This window comes from Desmodus rotundus, chromosome 12 (genome assembly GCF_022682495.2).
Source record: "Desmodus rotundus isolate HL8 chromosome 12, HLdesRot8A.1, whole genome shotgun sequence".
Taxonomy (NCBI): domain Eukaryota; kingdom Metazoa; phylum Chordata; class Mammalia; order Chiroptera; family Phyllostomidae; genus Desmodus; species Desmodus rotundus.
Window position 1 is genome coordinate 80,743,308 of NC_071398.1, and position 23,632 is coordinate 80,766,939.

General features: G+C 40.9%; 1 protein-coding gene across 3 annotated transcripts in view; it reads right to left on the reverse strand.

Moving 5' to 3' along the window:
• POGZ (pogo transposable element derived with ZNF domain) overlaps positions 1–21,166 on the reverse strand; it is a 49,175-nt gene extending 28,009 nt beyond the window's left edge. For 2 of the 3 annotated variants that reach the window (XM_024572939.4, XM_024572928.4), the window contains exons 1-3: positions 20,914–21,158; positions 1,545–1,669; positions 395–553 (exon numbers count right to left, since the gene is read on the reverse strand). In XM_024572939.4, coding sequence (XP_024428707.1) covers positions 395–553; positions 1,545–1,668 — 283 coding nt within the window. In that variant the 5' untranslated portion in view covers position 1,669; positions 20,914–21,158. Of the gene's footprint in view, positions 1–394; positions 554–1,544; positions 1,670–20,913 lie in introns of all 3 variants that reach the window. The other variant, XM_024572918.4, reaches the window with a different exon arrangement.
• Positions 21,167–23,632: the final 2,466 nt, after the last annotated feature.

Sequence of the window (23,632 nt, forward strand, 5' to 3'; positions counted from 1 at the left end):
AATCTGCCCTGGGAAGATTCTTAACTAATGGAGCTCTTCTAATTAAAACAACAAAACAAACAAAACAAAAACAATCAAAAACCAAAAATCTCAACCCAGTTCTCTTTAATAGTTACGAATTTGGGGTTTACGTTCTCCCTCCTAGAAATATCAGCTGCAAGAATGGGCTGGCTACAGTCTGACTTGAAACACCATCATCAATTCAGCACTAACTAGGAGGGAACAGCACCACCTAGTGAATCACTTCCCTATCGGAAAAGGATTACTAAATTCACTCTCCAACTATTAGAACCACATCAATACCTAAAAGCTAAACAGGTACAGCTGTTCCTAAGGCCTTTTTTACTCTCTCACCCCTCTAGCCCAGGAAGAATTTCCCAATAATCCCACTTACCATTGTTGTTGGCAATTAGTGTGACAAGAGTCTTCTTTGTACTGTCGCTGTTCTGTACCCCGCTGCTACTAACGGTGGTGGATGTAGAGAGGTGCCCAGCAACAGAAGCATGGGCAGCGATGGGCACTGGAGCCGAGACTGGCTGCTGGCTCACAGAAACTGTGGGGAAGGGGAGGCACAGTCACTTGGAGGCAGGGACAGATGACACTAAAAGGATAGTGTTCTAATCTTCCCTTTTCATCTTACTGTCAGTCTCTATAGCCAGAAAGTTTCCTGCTTTATTTGTAAATCCAAATGCTGATCAATTTCTCCTCCTACTTGTCCGTCACTCCACCAATTAGACGCAATGCCGCCTTCTCTGCCTCACATTTCCTCATTAATGAAGTTAAATCAGAAGCTCACTGAATCAAGATTTTATTGTATTGCTTATACAGCTCAAGCAAACCTCTAGGACTCAAAGGTTTATTATCACCACGACTGGTATTCAGAACCACGCAGAGTAAGCTGTCCACAAGACTCTACGCTATGTCCTGTTTCAGCCCAAATCAATGCTGTCTTCAGGTCCCAAGGCAAGGAAGATAAAAATAAGAAAGCAACAGGTACAATTTGGAAGGGCAGAACTACCACTCACTTTCTGAATTCAGGGCTAAAACCTGACCCTACAATATTACCTTTTTGAAAGAGAAGCTAACAACTCTTAAGTTTGTAAACTGTCCTTGAAGGCAGACACAAAGCAAATTCTACTAAGCTTACAAATGAAACCAAGTTCAAGTAAAATAAACAAACAAAAAAAATAAATAAAACAAAACCCAAAACTGTGGGATCCTGTTTTTTGCTGGGTGAATAAATGGGCACTGATGTACAACACCACTTTGCATTCCCATTCATAAATCATTTGGTAGGAGGATTGCTAGATGTATGGTTATTACTGCTTTCAATGTTTTTAATGAGTTAAATATAACGTATCTAGCTTTATGTATGAGGAAACAGAGGCACTTACAAATTAAGACACTCGAAAATCAAGGTAGTACCAGTGCCACAATGAGGCATGCCTGGATTCTTAAAGTCCTTCTTCACCTCACACTTTCTTAACAGAAATGTCCTTCAATTGAGTCAACTTAAACAATGTAAGATCAAAAGGTTTTGTTACCTGGAGTAGTTTTATCCACTGAATTATAATCTTCAACTACAGAATCCTCAATGACATCACTGATTTTCTGCCATGGCTCCAGCTCCTCCTCCTCACATTCCATAAATAGGTCGGTGTCCGCCATGCTACAAGAAAAAAAAAATTAAGTAAGATATTGACCTGAGAATGGAAAAAAATGTTTTACACAAAACACAGATCTGATTCTTGAATCCATTGGTAACCTACCCACTTGTGCTACCCTCTACCATTTCCCTTAACCTCTTCTCCCCTTATTTCCAAGGGTCCAAAATTACGATACATTAAAATATTATCTTCTTTATTACTGAGCCATTTTGCACCCAAGATAAGAATCTCACTTGTCACACCCTAGTCCTAGCCCTACCGTCTTATATTCCACCATGGTTTTGGAGTCAGCTATATGCTTCTTTTAAAAACAAAGTCTACATCTTTACAAGGTAAACAAAGAGCTACTGCTACGCTGCCCTCCAATATTAGTTGACTAAAGGTCAATTTCTTTGTCTTGGAGCGGGAATAGCATTACTGCTCAATGTTCAAAGCCTTTAGTGCAAAGGTTCTTGGTCCCTTTAGTAGATCAGTAAAATTTTCACCACACTCCCAAGCCAAAAGGAAAACAAAGCAAAACAACCAAAGTAATTAGGTCCATACAATTTAATAGCATTAGTTTGCGAGACGCCTAAGAAGTGGCATTGTTCCCTTGAAAACTTAAAAAATCCAGACAATGCCCCAGTGAGTTAACTAGTTTTAATGAGAAAAGTGCTTAACTTGATTTTAAGTGGTCTCTAATATTGTTTTTTAATTATTTCTGTCTTCCCAAAACCACAAAGGGGAGAAGGAATCACAAAAAAAGAAAAAGATCTAAGGGAGAAACTTAAATTTTCTTAGTTTCCTATTTAATTTACATACGTTAAAGACAATGCTAACCATAAATTGAGTTAAAAAGAAACCAAATCCATAACACAGTCATTCTTTGAGCCAGGACTACACAACACAGACCTCTTGTATTTTCCAGTCTAAGTCCAGTGAGAAAGATAACACTTTAAACTTTTTCCCTTACCTACTTAATTTTAGGCATTGTTCTTTGCTGTGTAACTTTCTGAGAGCCAACAGAGGATTAAAGCATAAATATCAACCACCTGGCAGAATAGATTATGGATAACCTCTAGAGATAGTTTTCAAGGATCTTCTTACAGCTCTGACCAGCTGCAAGCAAAGACTTCATGTATATGTTCAGCAATCTGTAGGAAATGTTCCTTCAAAATTAAACAGAGCTATCTAAATACAAGTTGTGGTTTCCAACATCCTGTCTGTGGACATTAAAAAAATTAGCATATCCAAAGGCTAGTCTTTCCTGTCAAGTATTTATAATATCTTAAGGGACTGAGTTCCATGTTTAATTACACGAAACAATGATTTTTAATAAAAATATTGAAAGTTTCTTCCATCTGGCCAAAGTCAAATTATGTTATTCCTCCCATAACAGAGTGGGAAGGTAGATTTTGAAAGGACAACCAATGTAAATTAAAAGGTTCAAAATGGAAAAAAAACCTCAACTAAGACAATATTTTTCAAGTTTTTTTATAGCAAACAAGAGGGAATTAACCAATAAATCTAGTATCTCTGCTGACTGAGCATATTTTATAGACTTACGTCCAAAACATCTCTGAAAGACACAGAAACCAAGTTTCTCAGTTGGTCCTCAAATCTGACCTAGATGCTTACCTCAGAATGTGATCATTCCTTTCATTTCAGCATCTCTATCTCAGAGACCAAAAACTTAACTCGATTGAAAAGATGGGCCATGCCACAATAAATAACCTAAATACATAGCAAACTTTAAAAATCAAAAATGCAAATTTAGGATCCTTCTTGTAGTTTTCATTATCAAAAACATCCTCATTAATGTGATTAAGATGCTGTATTTAATATCGCTACCAACATGCTCAAGGAACACCATCATTCTCTGTGGTCTTTCAAGTGATTCATGGCATGTAGTCACCTTCAACTATTTTTGACCAAAGACAGGAATTACTATACGTATATGCAGCACTACAATGTACACATCTTCCCAAACTACCATTCTACTCATGTTTAATCTCTTTCCACACCAAACCTGTAACTTAATTTCTCTCTCTCCCTCCCTCCTTCTCTCTCTCTCACTCTCTCTCTGTCTCACACACACACACCTGGCATTTTTTTCTTATTATTTTCCTATAAAGGATAATAAATGTACTCATAACTTGAATACTTCACATACTGAAAAACAACATTACATTGAAATTCAATTGTTACTCAATTTAGGGATATTTTCATTTCTTCTGAGAAATTGCTAGGTAAAAATGTGAATTTCAGAATGTAAAGGCCAGCACATGGGGAATACAATGCTGCACCAAGAGGAAAATTTGGATGAGCAGTAGATTTAAGAGTCACAATTTAACCAATGGAAAACTTCATCACATTACAACTATGAGTCTCTAAATCAAGATGGTAATGATTCCTTTTTTCTATTTTTAAAATGAAATATAAATTTTAATTAAATACAAAAATAGACATGAATCCATCATCCAACTTCAAAAATTATCAACTCAGACATGGACAACAGTGTGGTGATTGCTGAGGGGAGGGAGTATAAGGGGACTAAAAGGTAATGTAAAAAAAAAACACAATAAAGATTAAATAAAATTTTTAAAATCTTTAAAAATATTATCAACTCAACACTGATCTTGTTTCATCTATACTACCTCTCCTTCATATTATTTTGAAGCTAATCCCTAATATCATATTCATAAATATTTTGGTATGTAGCTCTGAAAAATAAGGATTTGAACAGATCATACACCAAAAAAAAAATCACAGGACAATTACATGCCTAAAAAACTGATATTGTTGGAGAACCAAGATGGCGGCGTAGGTGGACACACTGCGCCTCCTCGCACAACCAGAACTGACAGAAAATCGAACGGCAAGGAAGTCCGACACCAAGGAAATAAAAAATAAACATTCATCCAGACTGGTAGGAGGGGCGGAGACTGGCAGCCGGGGCGGAGAGGACTCACGTGGCTGTGGTGGGACCGAGACTGGCGGAGTGTGGGATGAACGGGGCAGGCAGTCTGACCACTGGCAGACCCTGCGGCCCCACACTGGCGCACAGATAAACTGGACAAATGGCGGGGAGCGAAGCAGACTGTGCAATCCAGGGCTCCGGCGCCGGGAAATAAAGCCTCAAACCTCTGATTGAAAACGCCCGTGGGGGTTGGGGCAGCAGCAGGAGAGACTCCCAGCCTCACAGGAGAGGTCGTTGGAGAGACCCACAGGGGCCTAGAGTGTGCACAAGCCCACCCACTCGGGAACCAGCACCAGAGGGGCCCAGTTTGATTGTGGGTAGTGGAGTGAAAGATTGAAATCCGGTGGAGTGGAGCCGGCGCCATTGCTCCCTCTCGGCCCCTCCCCCACGTACAGCGTCACAGAGCAGCGACCAGCATTACCCCACCCTGGGGAACACCTAAGGCTCCACCCCTTTAAGTAACAGACACGCCAAGACCAAAAAAAAAAAAAAAAAAAAAAAAGAAAAGGCCCAAATGACAGAACACTTCAAAGCTCCAGAAAAAATACAACTAAGCGAGGAAGAGATAGCCAACCTATCGGATGCACAGTTCAAAACACTGGTTATCAAGACGCTCACAGAATTGGTTGAATTTGTTCGAAAACCAGATGAAAAAATGAAGCCTATGCTAAGAGAAACAAAGGAAAATGTACAGGGAACCAATAGTGAGGCGAAGGAAACTGGGACTCAAATCAACAGTGTGGACCAGAAGGAAGAAACAAACATCCAACCAGAAAAGAATGAAGAAACAAGATTTCGGAAAAAGGAGGAGAGGCTTAGGAACCTCCAGGACATCTTGAAACGTTCCAACATCCGAATTATAGGGGTGCCAGAAGGAGAAGAGGAAGAACAAATTGAAAAGTTATTTGAACAAATAATGAAGGAGAACTTCCCTAGTCTGGCAAAGGAAATAGACTTCCAGGAAGTCCAGGAAGCTCAGAGAGTCCCAAAGAAGCTGGACTCAAGGAGGAACACAAGGCACATCATAATTACATTACCCAAGATGAAACAGGAGAGAATCTTAGAAGCAGCAAGAGAAAAGGACACAGTTACCTACAAAGGAGTTCCCATAAGACTGTCAGCTGATTTCTCCAAAGAGACCTTACAGGCAAGAAGGGGCTGGCAAGAAGTATTCCAAGCCATGAAAGAAGCAAGGACCTACATCCAAGATTACTGTATCCAGCAAAGCTATCATTTAGAATGGAAGGGAAGATAAAGTGCTTCTCAGATAAGGTCAAGTTCAAGAAGTTCATCATCACCAAGCCCTTATTATATGAAATGTTAAAGGGACTTACCTAAGAAAAAGATTAAAAATATGAACAGTAAAAATGACAGCAAACTCACAGTTATTAATGACCACACCTAAAACAAAAACAAGAGCAAACTAGGCAAACAACTAGAACAGGAACAGAACCATAGAGATGGAGATCACATGGAAGGTTGTCAATAGGGGAGGGGGGGGGGAGAGGGGGGGAAAGGTACAGAGAATAAGTAGCATAGATGATAGGTGGAAAATAGACAGGGGGAGGGTAAGAATAGTGTAGGAAATGTAGAAGCCAAAGAACTTGTGGATATGACCCATGGACATGAACTATAGGGGGGGAATGTGGGAGGGAGAGTGTGGGCAGGATGGAGTGGAGTGAGGGGGGCGGGAAATGGGACAACTGTAATAGCATAATCAATAAATATATTTTAAAAAAAGAAAGAAAAAAAATTGATATGGTCTTAATATCAAATATCTAGCCAGCATTCAAATTTCAAATTCTCTCAAATACCAACTTTTAAAGTTTACTTGAATTAGGAACCAAATAAGGTCCATATATTATTTTTATTTGATAAGTTTCTTAAGTCTATTAATTGATAGACATTCCGTCATTACCCCCCCCGCCCCTGCAATTTGTTTCTTGAAGAACCAGGTCACCTCCTGTAATTTCTACAGTCTGGATGTTGTGTGTTGTTTCTTTTTTAAGACTTTATTCACTTTCAGAGAGGGGAAGGGGGGGAGAAAAACATCAGTGTGTGGCCGCCCCCTCCCCATCCCCACCAGGATCACCCACAACCCAGGTATGTGGCCCAACAGGAAATTGGCCCTCCTGACTCCCCCTTCTCCCCTGCTAGCAGGCCGGCCCCCAATCCACCGAGTCACACCAGCCTGGGCGACAGTCTAGATATTGCTGATTATATACACATGGTATGAATAGATACAGGTTGAACTACACCCCAAAGCCCTGACCAAGTCTACTCTGAAGGGTGGTGTTTTCTTACATCGGGAGCTACGTTCGATGTCTGGATGCAGTCATTCTAAATCTATCATTCCTTCTTCATTTCTTAACTGGAATACTTCTATTAAAAATATATGTATATCTACTATTTGGTCACCCTGTGATATAGTTCATATAGTAAGTCTTAATTCTTCAATCTTTCTTGATTCTTTCCCTTTATTTACCAGTTTTCAAAATGCACTAGCATTTCCCCAAAGTGACCAATAAACTTGTTCTTAAACTACTGCTATGATATCACAGGTTTACACAGTTATCTTTATTGACAACCCAAAGTGTCCTATTTTGGCCTGTGAGAGCTTCATCAGTTGGCTCCCAAGTCCTGACACAACCCTTTGCAGTGTTCCATAAAATCCTTGCTGACAGGAAACATGCTCCAGGCTCACCTCATACATTTCCCAGGCCTAGAATCAGCCACTTTTCCAGGGAACCCTAATTCCTTTTGGTGAGGAATGATATTCCAAAGCCACAATCTAGATTCTAGGGGCCTTTCTGTTCATTTTAAATATAAAATTATGTCCCTATCAACCCCCAACTATTAGCTATCTTCAACTTCATTCCTATCATTTGGGGGAAAAAATTCCATGTCCACAAGTAATATTTGTCTTAGAAACTTTAAACAAAATTATATTTTCTCCTGAAATTCTTGAGATATTTCAGTCTTGTAACTTATATTTAAAAATTCTCATTACTTCTGCTTTTACCTTATCCCAATTGTTTGTATTCTCTTTTCCTTCCTGTAACAAGATAATGTGATCATTTTCATCATTGGCAGAATTTACATATAGTTAAAAATTTTGAAGGACAATCAAAGGTTAGCAAAGAGGACTCAATTAGTTTAATCAAGTCCTTTAGCAAGTAATTATTTTTTCCTGAAAGCCAAAAGACTCATCAATAGGCAGATGACCTCAAAAATACCAAATAAATTTCTCAACTACTCCTAATAAAAACTCTGTACATAGCACATAGCTAATGGAGTTCTTTTCCAAGCAAACTGGGGGCTGGAAAATATAAAAAACAGAAGGCCTAGACCTTGACTTACAAATGAAAAGCTCATTTCTATCCTTAATAAAATTTCCAGTGGAGCTAAATACTTTCACCAGATTCCCTGTGTCCTCCACCAGTCACAGCCCAAGCTGTGCTGCACATCTGCTGAAGGGACTGGGTTTAACAGCTGTACACAGGTTATGTAACAGGAAACCAAGTACATAAAAGGACGTCATGAAGGAGCCTTCATGCACGCCAGTGGATTTTATCCAACTCAGTGATACTGAAACAGATAATTCGTCCCCAGGAGACATTCGGCAATGTCTGAGACACTTTTGGTAATCATAACTAGGGATGGAGGTGGGGAGGGGTGCTAGTGGCATTTATGTGGCCAGGGCACTATTCAACACCTACAAAGCAAAGGCCAGCTGAGGACTCATGTGGCCCCAAATGTCAACAGTGCCAAGATTGAGAAACCCTAATGAAACTGAATCCATGTTCTGAAAAAGGGGAAATTATTTTAAAAAAACTATCCCACATTTATCTTCTCTGCAACAGAAAAGATAATTGTAACAAGTTCCTGTAAGTTATTCAAATGGTTACATCTTATATAGTATGAACACTTATAAAACTTATACATACTTAGCTTATTTCATCCTTTAATCATCTACCTATAAAACTTGATTTTATCTTCACACTTGTGGCCCAAGTACTTAATTTCTGCTCAAAAACCTCAAGCAATTATGATGTTAACCCTCCAAAATCATGGTTACTATCAGTTTTTTGCTATCTGCTTGTTATTATCAGTATTGACTAGTGAAAAATTTTCATGAAAATAATTTCCCAAAGACCTCTAGTCTAACCACCATTTCCAAAATTACTGGTTGCCTTTGTTAAATATATCAACTCTTCTTGTCTCTTCAACTTCTGAATCATTTTCTCAGAGGGCAGTGAACCAAAATCGTGCAGCAATCCTGTTTCTGTGTTCTTTCTCAAAGTCTTTTATTGTTATACTTAAAGTTACAGAAGTAGCTCTGTATCTCAAAAGCCAACAGGTATTTCAGTAATAAATTTAAATAGAAAAATGTTAGCCAACAATCCAAACTCTACCTTTCGTTAGCTGTTTGGTCTGTGACCTGCTCTTTTGTTTAAAAATAAAAAGTCACTGACAATAATGTTTACCCCAAATCAAAGCAAGCATTTAAATTTAACTTCCAGTATATAGGAAATACAGTAATAGAGGAATAACTAGCACCACAAGGAAATAAAGAGATAAATCCAAAAGGTGAGACCTTCTATAAGGAAATAATCAAATGAAGAATATGAAATATTATATATAAAACATGGTCTTCTTAAAAATGCCTATGTCACACAGAGTTGCAAGACCAAAATAGATTGAAAAAACCTAAAGAGACATAACAAAATGTAATATGTGAAACTTTATTGGATTCTGGTTCATAAAAAAGCAATAAATACCATTTTGGGACACCTGGAAGATCTTAATACAGAGTACAAGCGTGCCTCATTTTATTGTGCTTCACAGATACTGCATTTTCTACAAAAAGAAGGGTTGCAGAATCCTGTGTTAAGCAAGTCTATTGGTGCCATTTTTCCAACAGTCTGAGGTGATGGTTTGCATTTTTCAGCAATAAAGTATTTTTTACTATATTTTATTGATTATGCTATTACAGTTGTCCAATTTCCCCCCTTTTGGGGGGAAAACTTATTCCCCCCACACACACATCCTCCACCCACATTCCCCCCTTTTAGTTCATGTCCATGGGTCATACATTAAGTTCTTTGGCTTCTACATTTCCTATACTATTCCTAAGCTCCCCGTCTATTTTCTACTTACCAGTTAGGCTACTTGTTCTCTGTACCTTTTTCCCCTCTCTTCCCCTCCCACTCCCTCACTGATAACCCCCGCACCCTATGTGATCTCCATTTCTGTAAATGGAGATCTGTTCTAGTTGTTGGCTTAGTTTTTTTTTTTTTTTTTTTTTTTTTTTTTTTTTAGGTTCACTTGTTAATAGCTGTGAGCTTGTTGTCTTTTACTGTTCATACTTTTGATCTTGTTTTTCTTAGATAAGTCCCTTTAAGATCGAATATAGTAAGGGCTTGGTGATGATGAACTCCTTTAACTTGACCTCATCTGAGAAGCACTTTATCTGCCCTTCCATTCTAAATGATAGCTTTTCTGGATAGAGTAATCTGGGATGTAGGCCCTTGCCTTTCATGACTTTGAGTACTTCTTTCCAGCCCTGTCTTGCCTGCAGGTTTCTTTTGAGAAATCAGCTGACATTCTTATGGGAACTCCTTAGTAGGTAACGCTCTCCTTTTCTCGCTGCTTTTAAGATTCTCTCTTGATCTTTAATCTTGAGTAATGTAATTATGTGCCTTGGTGTGTTCCTCCTTGGGTCAAACTTCTTTGGGATTCTCTGAGTTTCCTGGACTTCCTGCAAGTCTATTTCCTTTGCCAGATTAGGGTAGTTCTCCTTCATTATTTGTTCCAATAAGTTTTCAATTTCTTGGTCTTCCTCTTCTCCTTCTGGCACCCCTATGATTCGGATGTTGGAACATTTAAAGATGTTCTGGAGGTTCCTAAGCCTCTCCTCATTTTTCTGAATTCTTGTTTTTTCATTCTTTTCTGGTTGAATGTTCCTTTCTTCCTTCTGCTCCAAACCGTTGATTTGAGTCCTGGTTTCCTTCCTGTCTCGGTTCCCTGTAGATTTTTCTTTATTTCACATAATGCAACCTTCATTGCTGCCTTGGTCTTTTTTATGCTACTGAAGTACTACTCAGTGAGTTCCTGGAGCATCCTGATAACCAGTGTTTTGAACTGTGCATCTGATAGGTTGGCTATCTCTTTGTCGCTTAGTTGTATTTTTTTCTGGAGCTTTGATCTGTTCTTTCACCTGGGCCTTTTTTTTTTTTTTTTGTCTCCATGCGCTTGTCATGTAGTAAGGGGTGGAGCCTTAGGTGTTCACCAGGGCGGGGCAACCCCTGTTGCCGCCTTGTGATGCTGTATGTGGGGGAGGGGTCCGAGAGGGAACGATGCTGCTTGCTCTGCACTCCACCAGTTCCCAGTCATGTCCCCCATCACCCACCATCAAATTGGGCCCTTCTGGTGCTGATTCCTGGGTGGGTGGGCCTGTGTACGCTCTAGGACCATGTGGGTCTCCCCAATGAACTCTCCTGTGATGCTGGGAGTTTCTCCCGCTGCCCCAACCCCCACAGGTTTTTTCAGTCAGAGACCTTGAGACTTCATTTCCCCACACTGGAACCCTGGGTTGTGCATTCTATCTTGCTCCCCAGTTGTTCCTCCAGGTTTATCTGCATGTAAATGTGGGATTGCCCAGCCTGCAAACCACCTCCTCCTCTGGTCCTCCAGCCGCTCTCCTGCCACAAGTCCTCTCCACCCAGCTGCCCATCTCCACCCCTCCTACCAATCTGGATGTTTCTTCTTTAACTCCTTGGTTGTCAAACTTCCATACAGTTCAATTTTCCCACACTTCTGGTTGTTTTTTGTCTTTATATTTTTTGTTGTCCTTCTTTTGGTTGTGCAAAAAGGCACAGTGTGTCTACCTACACCTCCATCTTGACCAGAAGGGCAATAAAGTATTTTTTAATTAAGGTACACATATTTTTAGACTTAACGCTATTGTACACTTTATAACAGACTGCAGTATAGCATAAACATTAACTTTTATATCCACTGGAAAACCAAAAACTCGCTTTATTACGATAGGTTGGAACCAAACCCGCATGCAGTATCTCCAAGGTATGCTGTAGGTACTAGATGACATGTGGGAATTATTTTTAATTTTCTTAGAAAAGTAATGGTATTAGAATTATGTAGCAGAATGTGTTTCTTAGCAAATGCATGAAATATTTAGTGGAAGTGTTATGACTGTGACTTTCAACTGGTTCAGCAAATACACAGATATTTTGGCATTTTCTTTTTTTTTTAAAGATTTTATCATTTATTTTTAGAGAGAGGAAGAGGGAGAAAGAGAGGGAGAGAAACATCAATGTGTGGTTGGCTCTCGCATGCCCCCTACTTGGGACCTGGCTGGCAACCCAGGAACATGCCCTGACTGGGAATTGAACTGGCAAACCTTTGCTTCACAGTCTGGTGCTCAATCCACTGAGCTACAGCAGCCAGGATGTGGTATTTTCTTACAGACATCAAATATGCCAACACATTAAAAACTGTTATGTCTAGGTAGTGTACGTACTCCTTGTAGTGTCCTTTCACCTTTTTTACATGCATGAAATTGTATTAATAAAAAGCTGAGGGATCAGATGAAAAAGCTGTATGAATCTCAGGTGTAACAAGGTGGCTATAGTTGATAACACTGTATTATATAACCGAAATTTGCTAAGGGAGAACTTAAATGTTCGCATACACACAAAGATAAATATGGAAGGTGGTGGATATGTTAATTAACTAGATGAGGGGAACCCTTTCACAATGTATAGATATACAAAATCACCATGATGTACACTTCAAAGATCTTAATATTTTATATGTTAACTGTACCTCTGAAATTGAGGGGGGGAAGCTTGGGAAAAGATTACTTACCCATATTTTGGTTGTTATTTAATACTATAATATTCTATCATTATCTTTTTTGCTACTTATTAAATCAAACTGGCAGCGTTGGTTGAATTTTCTGTTAACTTCTTCTTAGTTCTAGGAACAATTTTCATATTGCTTGTAAACATATATTTCTTAAGATGTAGCACAATAATTAGAAAAAAGAAATTAATCTAAGTGGGGGTTAGAGGTGCTGTAAGATGAGATGAATATTGCCTTCTTCCATTAATCTAATCCATTATTCAACATCTTGGTAACCAGTAACCTATATGGTTTTTGTACTTTATAGCAGTAATTGTACTAGGAACACGATTTTTGTGCACTCAGTAGGCTTTACTCAACACTGCACCTCACAGAGAACTATTAGCAATTCCCACAGCCTTTTAAGTATTTATCATTAACCTTTCCATCCATAATATGGGTATACCCGGTATGTACCTTTCTAGGTAGGAGTGGATTATATCTTAAAGGCTGGCAAATATGATAGTCTATTTTATACTCAAGTCCTATATAATCAGCTAACCAGTAAAAGTCTATTTTTGAAAAGGCAAGATACAAAGAGCCTCTTTATAAATGATCTGTTACTTAAAAGTGGCAAAGTGAACCCTGAAGATACACTAGGCAGTCTACTTTTGAGGCATTGATGGGCAGCAAATATTTACCTATCTTCATCTCAAATAGTATTAGGAAAACATCTGTTTTCTACCAAAGCTCCCCAGACAGACTTAGCTCTTGAAGCTTTGAATTCCTTTAAATGCCCGGTTCTTTCATAATTATAAAGTCAATTCTAGGAATAAAAAATTCAGAATTTAACACTTTCAATTTATTGCTAGTATATACCAGCTCATAAATCAATAAAAAAAGGACATTTGAAACAGAATTTTAAAAAATATTTTATTGATTATGCTTTACAGTTGTCCCAATTTTTCCCTCTTAGCCCACCTCCACCCAGCACCCCCCGCTCCCTGAGGTAATCCATACACCATTGTTCATAGGTCATGCCTACAAGTTCTTTGGCTACTCCATTCCCTATACTGTACTTTACATGCCCATGGCTATTCTGTAACTATCTATTTGTATTTCTTAATCCCCTCACCTCTTCACCCATTCCCCCACATGCCCTTCCCATTTGGCACCCATCAAAACTCTCTCCATATCATGATTCTGTCTCTGTTCTTCCTCTTTAAAAAAAAAAGAAATATAAATATAAAGAAATATACATATATTCTATTTTTTTTAAGAGGGGCAGGGAGGGAGAAAGGGTGGGAAAGGAACATCAATGTGTGGTTGCCTCTCGAGTGCCCCCTACTAGTGACCTGTTCTGCAACCCAGGCATGTGCCCTGACTAGAAAGCCAACCCACAACCCTTTGTTTCACAGGCCAGTGCTCAATCCACTGAGCTACACCAGCCAGGGATATCTCTGTTCTTCTTGTTTACTTAGTTTGTTTTTAGATTCAACTGTTGATAGACATGTATTTATTGGCATTTTACTGTTTATAGTTTTAATCTTTTTCTTAACTAGGTCCATGTAATATTTCAGATGGTAATGGTTTGGTGATGATTAACTTCTTCAGTATTTTCTTGTCTGGGAAGCTCTTTATCTGCCCTTCCATTCTAAATGATAGCTTTGCTGGGTAGAACAATCTTGGCTGTAGGTCCTTGCTTTTCATGACTGAGTATTTCTTGCCAATCCCTTCTAGCCTGAAAAGTTTGAGAAATCAGCTGACGGTCTTATAGGAACTCCCTGTAGGTACCTGTTTTTTTTTTTCTCTTGCTGCTTTTAAGATTCTATCTTTAGCCTTTAGCATTTTAATTATGATGCGTCTTGGAGTGGGCTTCTTTGCATCCACTTGTTTGGGACTCTCTGTGTTTCCTGGACTTGCATGTCTATTTCCTTCTCCAAATTAGGAAAGTATTTTTTCAAATAGATTTCCAATTTCTTGCTCTATCTCTCCTCCTTCTGGCACCCCTGTGATGTGTATGTTGGAATGCCTGAAGTTGTCCCAGAGGCTGTTTATACTATCCTCATTTTTTTTTGGATTTCTTTTTCTTTTTGTTGTTCTGATTGGTTGTTTTCTTCTTCCTAATGTTCTTCATCATTGATTTGATTCTTGGCTTCATCCACTCTATTGTTGTTTCCCTGTAAGGTGTTCTTTATGTCAATTAGTGACCTTCGCTTCTGACTGTATATTTTTTATGCTGTTGATGTCCTCACTAAACTCCTTGAGCATCCTTATAACCAGTGTTTTGAACCCTGCATCTGACAAATTGTTTATCTCCCTTTTTCTTTTTCTGGTTTTTATTATGTTCTTTCATTTGGGCCATGTTTCTTTGCCTCCTCATTTTGGCAGCCTCCCTGTGTTTGTTTCTATGCATTAGGTAGAACTGCTATGACTCCCTGTTAGGGTAACATGGCCTAATATAGTAGGTGTGCTGTAGGATCCAGTGGCACAGCCTCCCCTATCACCCAAGCCGGGTACTCAAGGTGTGCCCTTTGTGTGGGCTGAGTACACCCTCCTTTTGTAGTTGAGACTTCATTACTGATGACATATCAATGGGAGGGATTTACCCAAGCAGAAAGGACTCGCAGTGATTGCTGACCACCAACCTCCACCCTCCATGGAGGATCAGCTGTACAGGGACTGGGTGGTGGTGCACTGACGTGGCCAGAGCTGTGCACTGGGTGTGCAAGCCCTTGGGTCCCCCAGGTGGTACAGGCCAAGGTCAGCCCCCAACTATGTTTTGCCCAGGGCCACCCTGCCTGGGCTATAAAGCAATCTAAGATGGCTGTTACTTGTGCTGGGCTTGGAGATTCCCAGGCAAAGCCATGCTGTGAATCTAGGCTGGCTGCTGCTAGTGCCAGACTGGGGCCACCTGGCTAGAGGTACAGGACTGCGGTCTCACTGATGCTGGCTACTGCTTGTTTGAGAGGATTTAGGAAGTTGTGAAGCATGCACCAAGACCAATCATTCATGTTAACACCTTGGGTGGACCCATAAATTGGGTGGGGCAGTGTCTCAGGGTATCGCCAGGTTGGGGCGAACAGTGTTAACCAGGTTGATGAAGTCTCAGATATGGAACCAGCCTGCCAGCTCTGTGGCTTGTGGAGGGAGGGCTCAGAAAAGAGACGATGGCCTCTGCCCACCCTTCTGTCTAGAAGAAAGTTGTCCCCCAGTTCTTACCTTGATGCCAGACACTTCAGTCCCTCCCTGTATGGCACTGTTGCATTTCAAGCTGCTACCCTGGTGCTGGAGCTCAGAGGGAGTAAGTCTGAGTAACTATGTGTGTGAGTTCTTTAAGCAGAACTGCTTGGGACTCCAACAGTTTCTTCCACCAACTCAGTCCCCGCTGGTTTTTACAGCCAGAAGTTACAGGGACATATCTTCCTAGCACTGGAACCCTGGGTTGAGGGGCCTGATCTGGGGCTGAGGCTCCTCACTCCCAAGAAATCCCTCCCAAGTTTTTATCCACCACACGTGGATGTGGTACCAGCCCTTTCCGAGTCTCTGCCCCTCCTATCAGTTTGAATGGATGTGGTTTCTTTAATTCTGTAGTTGTCAGACTTCCATTCAACTTGATTTCTAACAGTTTTGAGTGACGGTTGTTCTATAATATAGTTGTAATTTTGATATGGTTGTGTGAGGAGGTGAGCTGTATTTACTTATGTTGCCATCTTTTCTGGAAGACCAGAAAAATGTCTTAAAAACAAAAACTTTGCCGATTACTGTAGCTCAGTGGATTGGGCAACATCCCGCAAACAAAAAGGTAGTTAGTTTGATTCCTGGTCAGGGCACATGCCTGGGTTGCAGGCCAGGTCCCCAGTTGGGGGTGTGTGAGAAGCAACCACACATTGATGTTTCTCTCCTTCTCTTTCTCCCTCACTTCCCCTCTGTCTAAAAATAAATAAATAAAAATCTTAAAAAAAATTCCTCTCTTGCAGTGAGAAATAAACAATAATGCTCAAAACAACATTTGTTTTCACGTCACCTCAATTTTTCGCTTCAAAAATAATTAATTCTAGAAAACCTATAGGGCTAAATCCTTAACATGGCTATAAAGCAAATTATTATTAAACCTGTAATAAGCTTTATTTATCCAATCTGTTGCCTATCCCATATTGTCCTTCACAGGATGTTACATATAGTATCCACAATGAGTTCTTAAATAGTCTTAATAATCTGTCTAATATTCCCAAACACAAAATGCTTTCCAGTTTTGTGGCACCAAATTTCCTATGAAGAAGCACCCATGTATTAGTTATGTGCTATTTACTAAAACAACTAAAGTAAGTAAGTTCCCTATTTTTAAGGGGCTTAAAAAAAACAAAAAATAAATAAAGGGCTTAATATTCAGAAATCCCTGTCCCAAGAAAAGCTATTCTTCATTGACAGTTGTATGTGGTCTAAATTCCATTTCTACTCCCTCGGCTACATTTAACTCTGCTAAATACTAGCAACATATTAGTCTGTATTTTCCTCCTCCTCGCCTCCCCACAGTTACACGTGAAAATGTTTTTGTGGCTATGGCATAATATCACAAACCAGAATGCTAAAGAATTTATCAAAGTTTTACCATATTAATATCACAAAGGCACCAACCAGTTCTAGGGCTTGTAATTTAAATCAGAGATCTCCACCTTCAACAAAACAACATACATGGAGAAAAAAGACTCAAACATTATCTGGAAATACATTTTACTTTATCGTGATATCGCCAGGCATTATTATGCACTTTACATTCATCATTGCAATGAATTTTCCTAATTTTTTGTCCTAAGTACTACATTTTACAGATGAGGTCAAAACCAAGGTTCAGAGAAATTAAGTAACTTGCCCAAAGTTGCAGTTAGTAAATATCTCAGCCGGGATTCAAACCAAGGTTGGCTCTAGAACTCTTTCCCCAAGTCACTGCCTTTTCTATTATTAACTGCAACCAACATTTGTAATGTCTCCAGATATTCCTAGATAGAGGCAGATTTGGATGATCTTAGGAGCAGAAGCACAGGACAGACACAGTGATTCTCATGTTTTTGGTCTCAGGACCCCTTCACACTCTTCAAATTATTGAGGACCCTAAAGAGCTCTTATAGATGTGGATTGTATCTTTTGATATTTACCGTACCAGAAATTAAACAAAAATTTTAAAAAACTTATCAATGCATTTTTAAGCCATTATATGTTAACATAGATAACGTTTTCTATTAAAATTACTATTTTTCCTCAAAATGGTGAGGAGAGTAACACTGTTTAGCATTTTTGCAAACCTTTTATGTCTAGCTTAATAGAAAGCAGATTGATTCTCATACCTGCTTCTCCATTCAGTCTGTTGCTATGTGTTGTTTTGGTTAAATATATAATGAAGATCTGGCCTCACAAAGTTGGTAGGAAAAAGAAATATTCCAAAAACCTTTACGGATAGTTGTGTATACTGTTACAATACTAAAACTCAAAAATGGTAGTTTCTTAAAGGATAATTGTATCATGGAATCTGAAACCCAATTAGTGAGCTTACTGTATTTGGCTATATTAAAATCCACTGGTGTATCTTGCATTTTGAGACAATTTTTACCCATGGTGATTTTGAAACACCATGCATTGGTCATTTGGAAAATATGCAAGTACTTACTAACTTATGCCCACCTTCCAAACACTGACACAGTTCTTTATACAATATAAAAAAGTTAGTCATTAAAACTGATATTATAAGAAAAGTCTTTTAAATACTAGGAAACTGTCAAACCTAAGATGTCAACTTTTTAACAATTCTAATTTCACTTTCAGTTTTTTATCATTGGTAATAGATACTGTCATGTTTTCCTGGAAGTGACAAGCTCGCTTCATTCAGGAAAACACCCACCAAACACTTAAGTGTAAAAAACTGTAGTCTGTCCACCATTCTTTCAAGTAAAAATGCTGTTCTATGAAACAAACAATGCCATTCCACAACTCAATTTCACAAGTACTTTTCCTTATGACAGCAATCATAAGGGTATTTTATGCATACCTCCCATTTGGTCATAGATACTTAAAAATTAAAAAGACATGTACTCAAGATCTGAGATTTAATAAAAGTTATCATTTTCTGCTTCATCAAGGACATTCTCAAGTAAGTAGAGTTTCACAGGATATCTTTGCTTTGTGCTAAGACACTACCAGTAATTTTACCCATCCTTGCTTTTGGAGCATGAGTGCAAACGTCAGTGAAGACGACAAATAGCATCTTAGTGTTATTCTGGAAACAATTATAACTTCCTGGCTCTCCTCAATGGTCTGAGATCTCCAGGTGTCAGTGGATCACTCTTTGAGATCTACTTCCCTAGATTATGCCACTGGTTCAAGGTGGGGGTGGAAACACTAACAAAACCCTGTTCTTCCCAAAAGTCTTCATTTATTAGTTCACTTAGTTTGGAATATACCACCTATATAGGAAAGGAGCAGGTAACCAAGGACATTAGGTTGCAATTTTAATGTGTTTTAAAATTCTATATTGAGCACCTTCATGCTACAATTAATAATTGTCAATGTGGTAGTTACCTCAATCAGTCTCAAGTAAAGGACAACGGGTTAAAAATGTCACCTCCCTTGCTATTCCACCCAACAGACTTAGGGATGAGCCCCCCCCCCCCGCCCCCTCAAAGTGCACTTTTAGCAACCTCCAAGGTACTTTTTATGCACTCCAAAGTTAAACACGATTGTGCTAAGTGGATTGAATTGAGTCCAACCCGAAGTCCCAAGAACAATGGGGGTCTCAAAATTCAATGTTCTTTAACAAGAAGCAGCCCTTCCTTTCTCATTCAGTTAGTTTGAGATATATCTCCAAAATAGCCATATGTGGGGCTTGAGCCGCGGTGGGAAGTGTCTAAATAAGAGTGCAGAGGGCTGTTCTGAGACAGTACAACTGTACCTCAATTTCCAACTCAAAAATGAGGCTGAGCTCAATGATTTACAAGGTTTTTTCCAACTCTACCATTTTTAAAGTGTTGAAGAATTTTACTTTTGAGATATATATCAATTTGTTATTCAACTTATTTATGCATCTGTTGGTTGATTATTTTTTTAAAGATTCTATTTACTGATTTTTAAGAGATGGGAAGGGAAGGAGAAAAACAGCAATGTGTGGTTGCCTCTTGCACAGCCTCTACTGGGGACCTGGCCTACAACCCAGGCATGTGCCCTCACTGGGAATCAAACTGGTGACCCTTGGGTTCCCAGGTCCGCACTCAATCCACTGAGCCATATCAGCCAGGGCCATTGGTTATTTCTTAAATGTGCCCTGACCAGGGAGCTGTTGGGATGATGCTCTAATCATCTGAGCTACCCAGCCAGGGCTCAACTCTATTTTTTGAGCCAAAAATGTCCAGAACTAGTGAGCAGAGAAACGTTCAACATTATTAACAGTATGAAGGAATCCTATATCTAAAGGGGGTAGGAAATCAGGACAACTCTCAGAAAGGAGGAAAAGCAGGTGGATCAACGACATCACTCCTTTTCAGAGTAAGTAGTAAAAAGACAGAAAAAAATAGTTCCTGGGATAAACATGGCACCCACCGCGGCAGGATATAACACCAGAAAATAAAGCTTTTTTACTTCATCCCATTTCATAAATCACGGCGCCACCCCAAAGAAAATTTAGGGCCAAGGGAGGAGACTTGATAAACTAAGGGCAGAGCACTAAGCCTTGAGACGTACTATTGCACCAAGTGGGAATTACATAACACAGGGGACAGATTAGGCTATCACTCATTTTCCTCCTTGCGCTCAAATAAGAGTGCCCCACTCTTTCCACGGGGTAAGGGGAGACCGGAGGGCCGAGGACTCCCCCCACCCAGTGGGACGTCACCCCGCCGCTCCTCCCGTCCACCTCCCAGGCCAGCCTGGCCCCCTCGCCCGCCCCTCCCGCCGCGCCCCGCCGTCTCGCCGCCGCCCGCGCCCCCGCCCCTTCCCCAGTGGGCCGCCGCCCGCGCCCACACCCGCCCACTCCTCCGAGACGCCTGGCGCCGGGCGTGCGTGTGGCCGTCGGGTGTGTGCGGGACCGTGGGGCGCGAGTGCGCGCGCGCGCCGCGGCTGCCGCCGGGGGGCGGGGGCGCCGGCAGGCGGGTAGGCAGGGGCCACCCGGCCCGGCCCGCCGCGCGACTCCCGCGGCTCGCACGCACTCACATACGCGCTCGCGCACCGCACCCCACGCCAGCCGCCACCGCGGGCCGCGCCGCCACTCGCGGGGGGCGGGGGCGCGCGCTACCACCGGGCCCCCGCCCCCACCCCTCGGGTACCCGCCCCATCCCCCTCTCATTGTCTAGCCTCCGAACGCCTCGCCGAACGAAAAGATAACGGAACCCCCGGGAGAAAGGGGTGGGGAGAGAGAAGGTTCGCTCGCTCACTCACCTCCCGTGGTCGTCGCCGCCGTTAGTCTGACCCGAGGAAGGCGCCGTCGCCTTAAAGGGACCTGCACTCGGCGCTGAGAGTAGGGGGTGGGAGCAGGGGAGGGGACGGGGGCTTGGGGGGAGACGGAGAAAAGGGAACTGTTGAAAGCTCGTCTCCCTGAGGGTGCAAGAAAACCTCCCTCGGGTTCGAGTGATTTGGGATGGATTTTTTTTCCCGAGGGGGGCGGGGGGGCCCCGAGGGAGGGGGGGGGGTGGGAGGGCCGAGGAATGCGGCTCCGTGTACGGGAGCTGGCGCGGGGGAGAGAGACACCGACTCCCCCCACCGACCCTCTCGCCCCGCGGAGGGATACAGCTCGTCACTTCCGCCCTCCCCTTTTCTTGGCCTTTCAATTGGTTGGGGTGTGTGACACGTCATAGGCTCAGCCTAACACTTGCCCGGGCTGCTTTTCTAGTCAAGTTTGTCTGGGCCTGCAAATAAATAAATAAATAAAAACATTTAAAAAAAAATAAAAGAATAATTAGATTCAGAAACAATACCTAAATTTTGGTGGGTGAGAAAAATGGGATTTCCAAAGGAAATATTCCCCAGTTCACTTGCCTGGACTTTTGAGGGAGATTTTGGGACTCTTCCCCACTTTCCACTCAAAGCTAGTACCTCATCAAGAGGGGATCATCATGCCACAGGCCAGATGGTGAGGCCCAATGGCACCAACAACTGTCATTGGAACAAAGGCAGCAAAATGACACTCTTTCTCAAGAGACATTCAGCCAAGTAGCTTTATGGCAGCTTTAAGTGAAGAACTTTTTATTTTTTTATTTTATTTTATTTTATTTTTTTATTGTTATTCAATTACAGTTGTATGCCTTTTCTCCCCATCCCTCCACCCCACCCCAGCTGAACCCACCTCCCTCCCCCCTCTCCACCCTCCCCCTTGGTTTTGTCCATGTGTCCTTTATAGTAGTTCCTGTAATCCCCTCTACCCACTGTCCCCGCCCCCACCCCCGCCCTGGCTATTGTTAGATTGTTCTTAACTCCAATGACTCTGGTTATATTTTGTTTGCTTTTTCCTTCTATTGCTTATGTTCCAGTTAAAGGTGAGATCATATGGTATTTGTCCCTCACTTCCTGGCTTATTTCACTTAGCATAATGCTCTCCAGTTTCATCCATGCTGTTGCAAAGGGTATAAGCTCCTTCTTTCTCTCTGCTGCGTAGAATTCCATTGTGTAAATATACCATAGTTTTTGGATCCACTCGTTTGCTGATGGGCACTTCGGTTGCTTCCAGTACTTGGCTATTGTAAATTGTGCTGCTATGAACATTGGGGTGCATAGGTTCTTTTGGATGGGTGTTTCAGTGTTCTTAGGGTATAATCCCAGCAGCGGAATTACTGGGTCAAAGGGCAGTTCCATTTTTAGTTTTCTGAGGAAATTCCATACTGTTTTCCACAGTGGCCTCACCAGTCTGCATTCCCACCAACAGTGCACGAGGGTTCCCTTTTCTCCACATCCTCTCCAACATTTGTTTGTGGATTTGTTTATGTTGGCCATTCTGACTGGTGTGAGATGATACCTCATTGTGGTTTTAATTTGCATCTCTCTGATGGCTAGTGATGCTGAGCATCTTTTCATATGTCTCTGGGCCCTCTGTATGTCTTCCTTGGAGAAGTGTCTGTTCAAGTCCTTTGCCCATTTTTTAATTGGGTTGTTTGTCTTCCTGGAGTGGAGTCGTGTGAGTTCTTTATATATTTTGGAGATCAGGCCCTTGTCTGAGGTATCATTGGCAAATATGTTTTCCCATACTGTTGGTTCTCTTTGTAATTTGGTGCTATTTTCTTTAGCCCTGCAGAAGCTTTTTATTTTGACGAGGTCCCATTTGTTTATTCTTTCCTTTATGTCCCTTGCTTTAGGGGATGTGTCTGTGAGGATGTTGCTGCGTGGAATGTCTGAGATTTTGCTGCCAATGTTTTCCTCAAGGACTTATATGGTGTTACGACTTATATTTAAGTCTTTTATCCATCTTGAGTTTATTTTCGTGTATGGCATAAGTTGGTGATCGAGTTTCATTTTTTTGCACGTAGCTGTCCAGATCTCCCAACACCATCTGTTGAAGAGACTGTTTTTGCTCCATTTTATGCTCCTGCCTCCTTTGTCAAATATTAATTGATCGTATAGGTTTGAGTTTATTTCTGGGCTCTCTATTCTGTTCCATTGGTCTATGTGCCTGTTTTTATGCTAGTACCAGGCTGTTTTGATTACAGTGGCCTTGTAATACAGTTTGATATCAGGTATTGTGATCCCTCCTGCTTTGTTCTTCTTTCTCAAAATTGCTGCTGCTATTCGAGGTCGTTTATGGTTCCATATGAATTTCTGCAATGTTTGTTCTATATCTGTGAAATATGTCATGGGTACTCTAATAGGGATTGCATTGAATCTATAAATCGCTTTGGGTAGTATGGCCATTTTGATGATGTTAATTCTTCCAATCCATGAACATGGTAGTGAAGAACTTTTAAAAGCCACTTTACCCTGAAACCTTTCTGGATTCAAGAATCACATGTAATTGCTTATCAGCGTGGTTAGTGTATGAAAACTGTTTTGAAATCATTGTGAGTAGACTCAGTAAAAATACTCAATTCTAAGAAAGGTAGGCTCCACATCTGTGCTTTTTGCTTCAATCATGGCTGAGATGGATTGCTCAAAAATATTGATTAGTCCACTC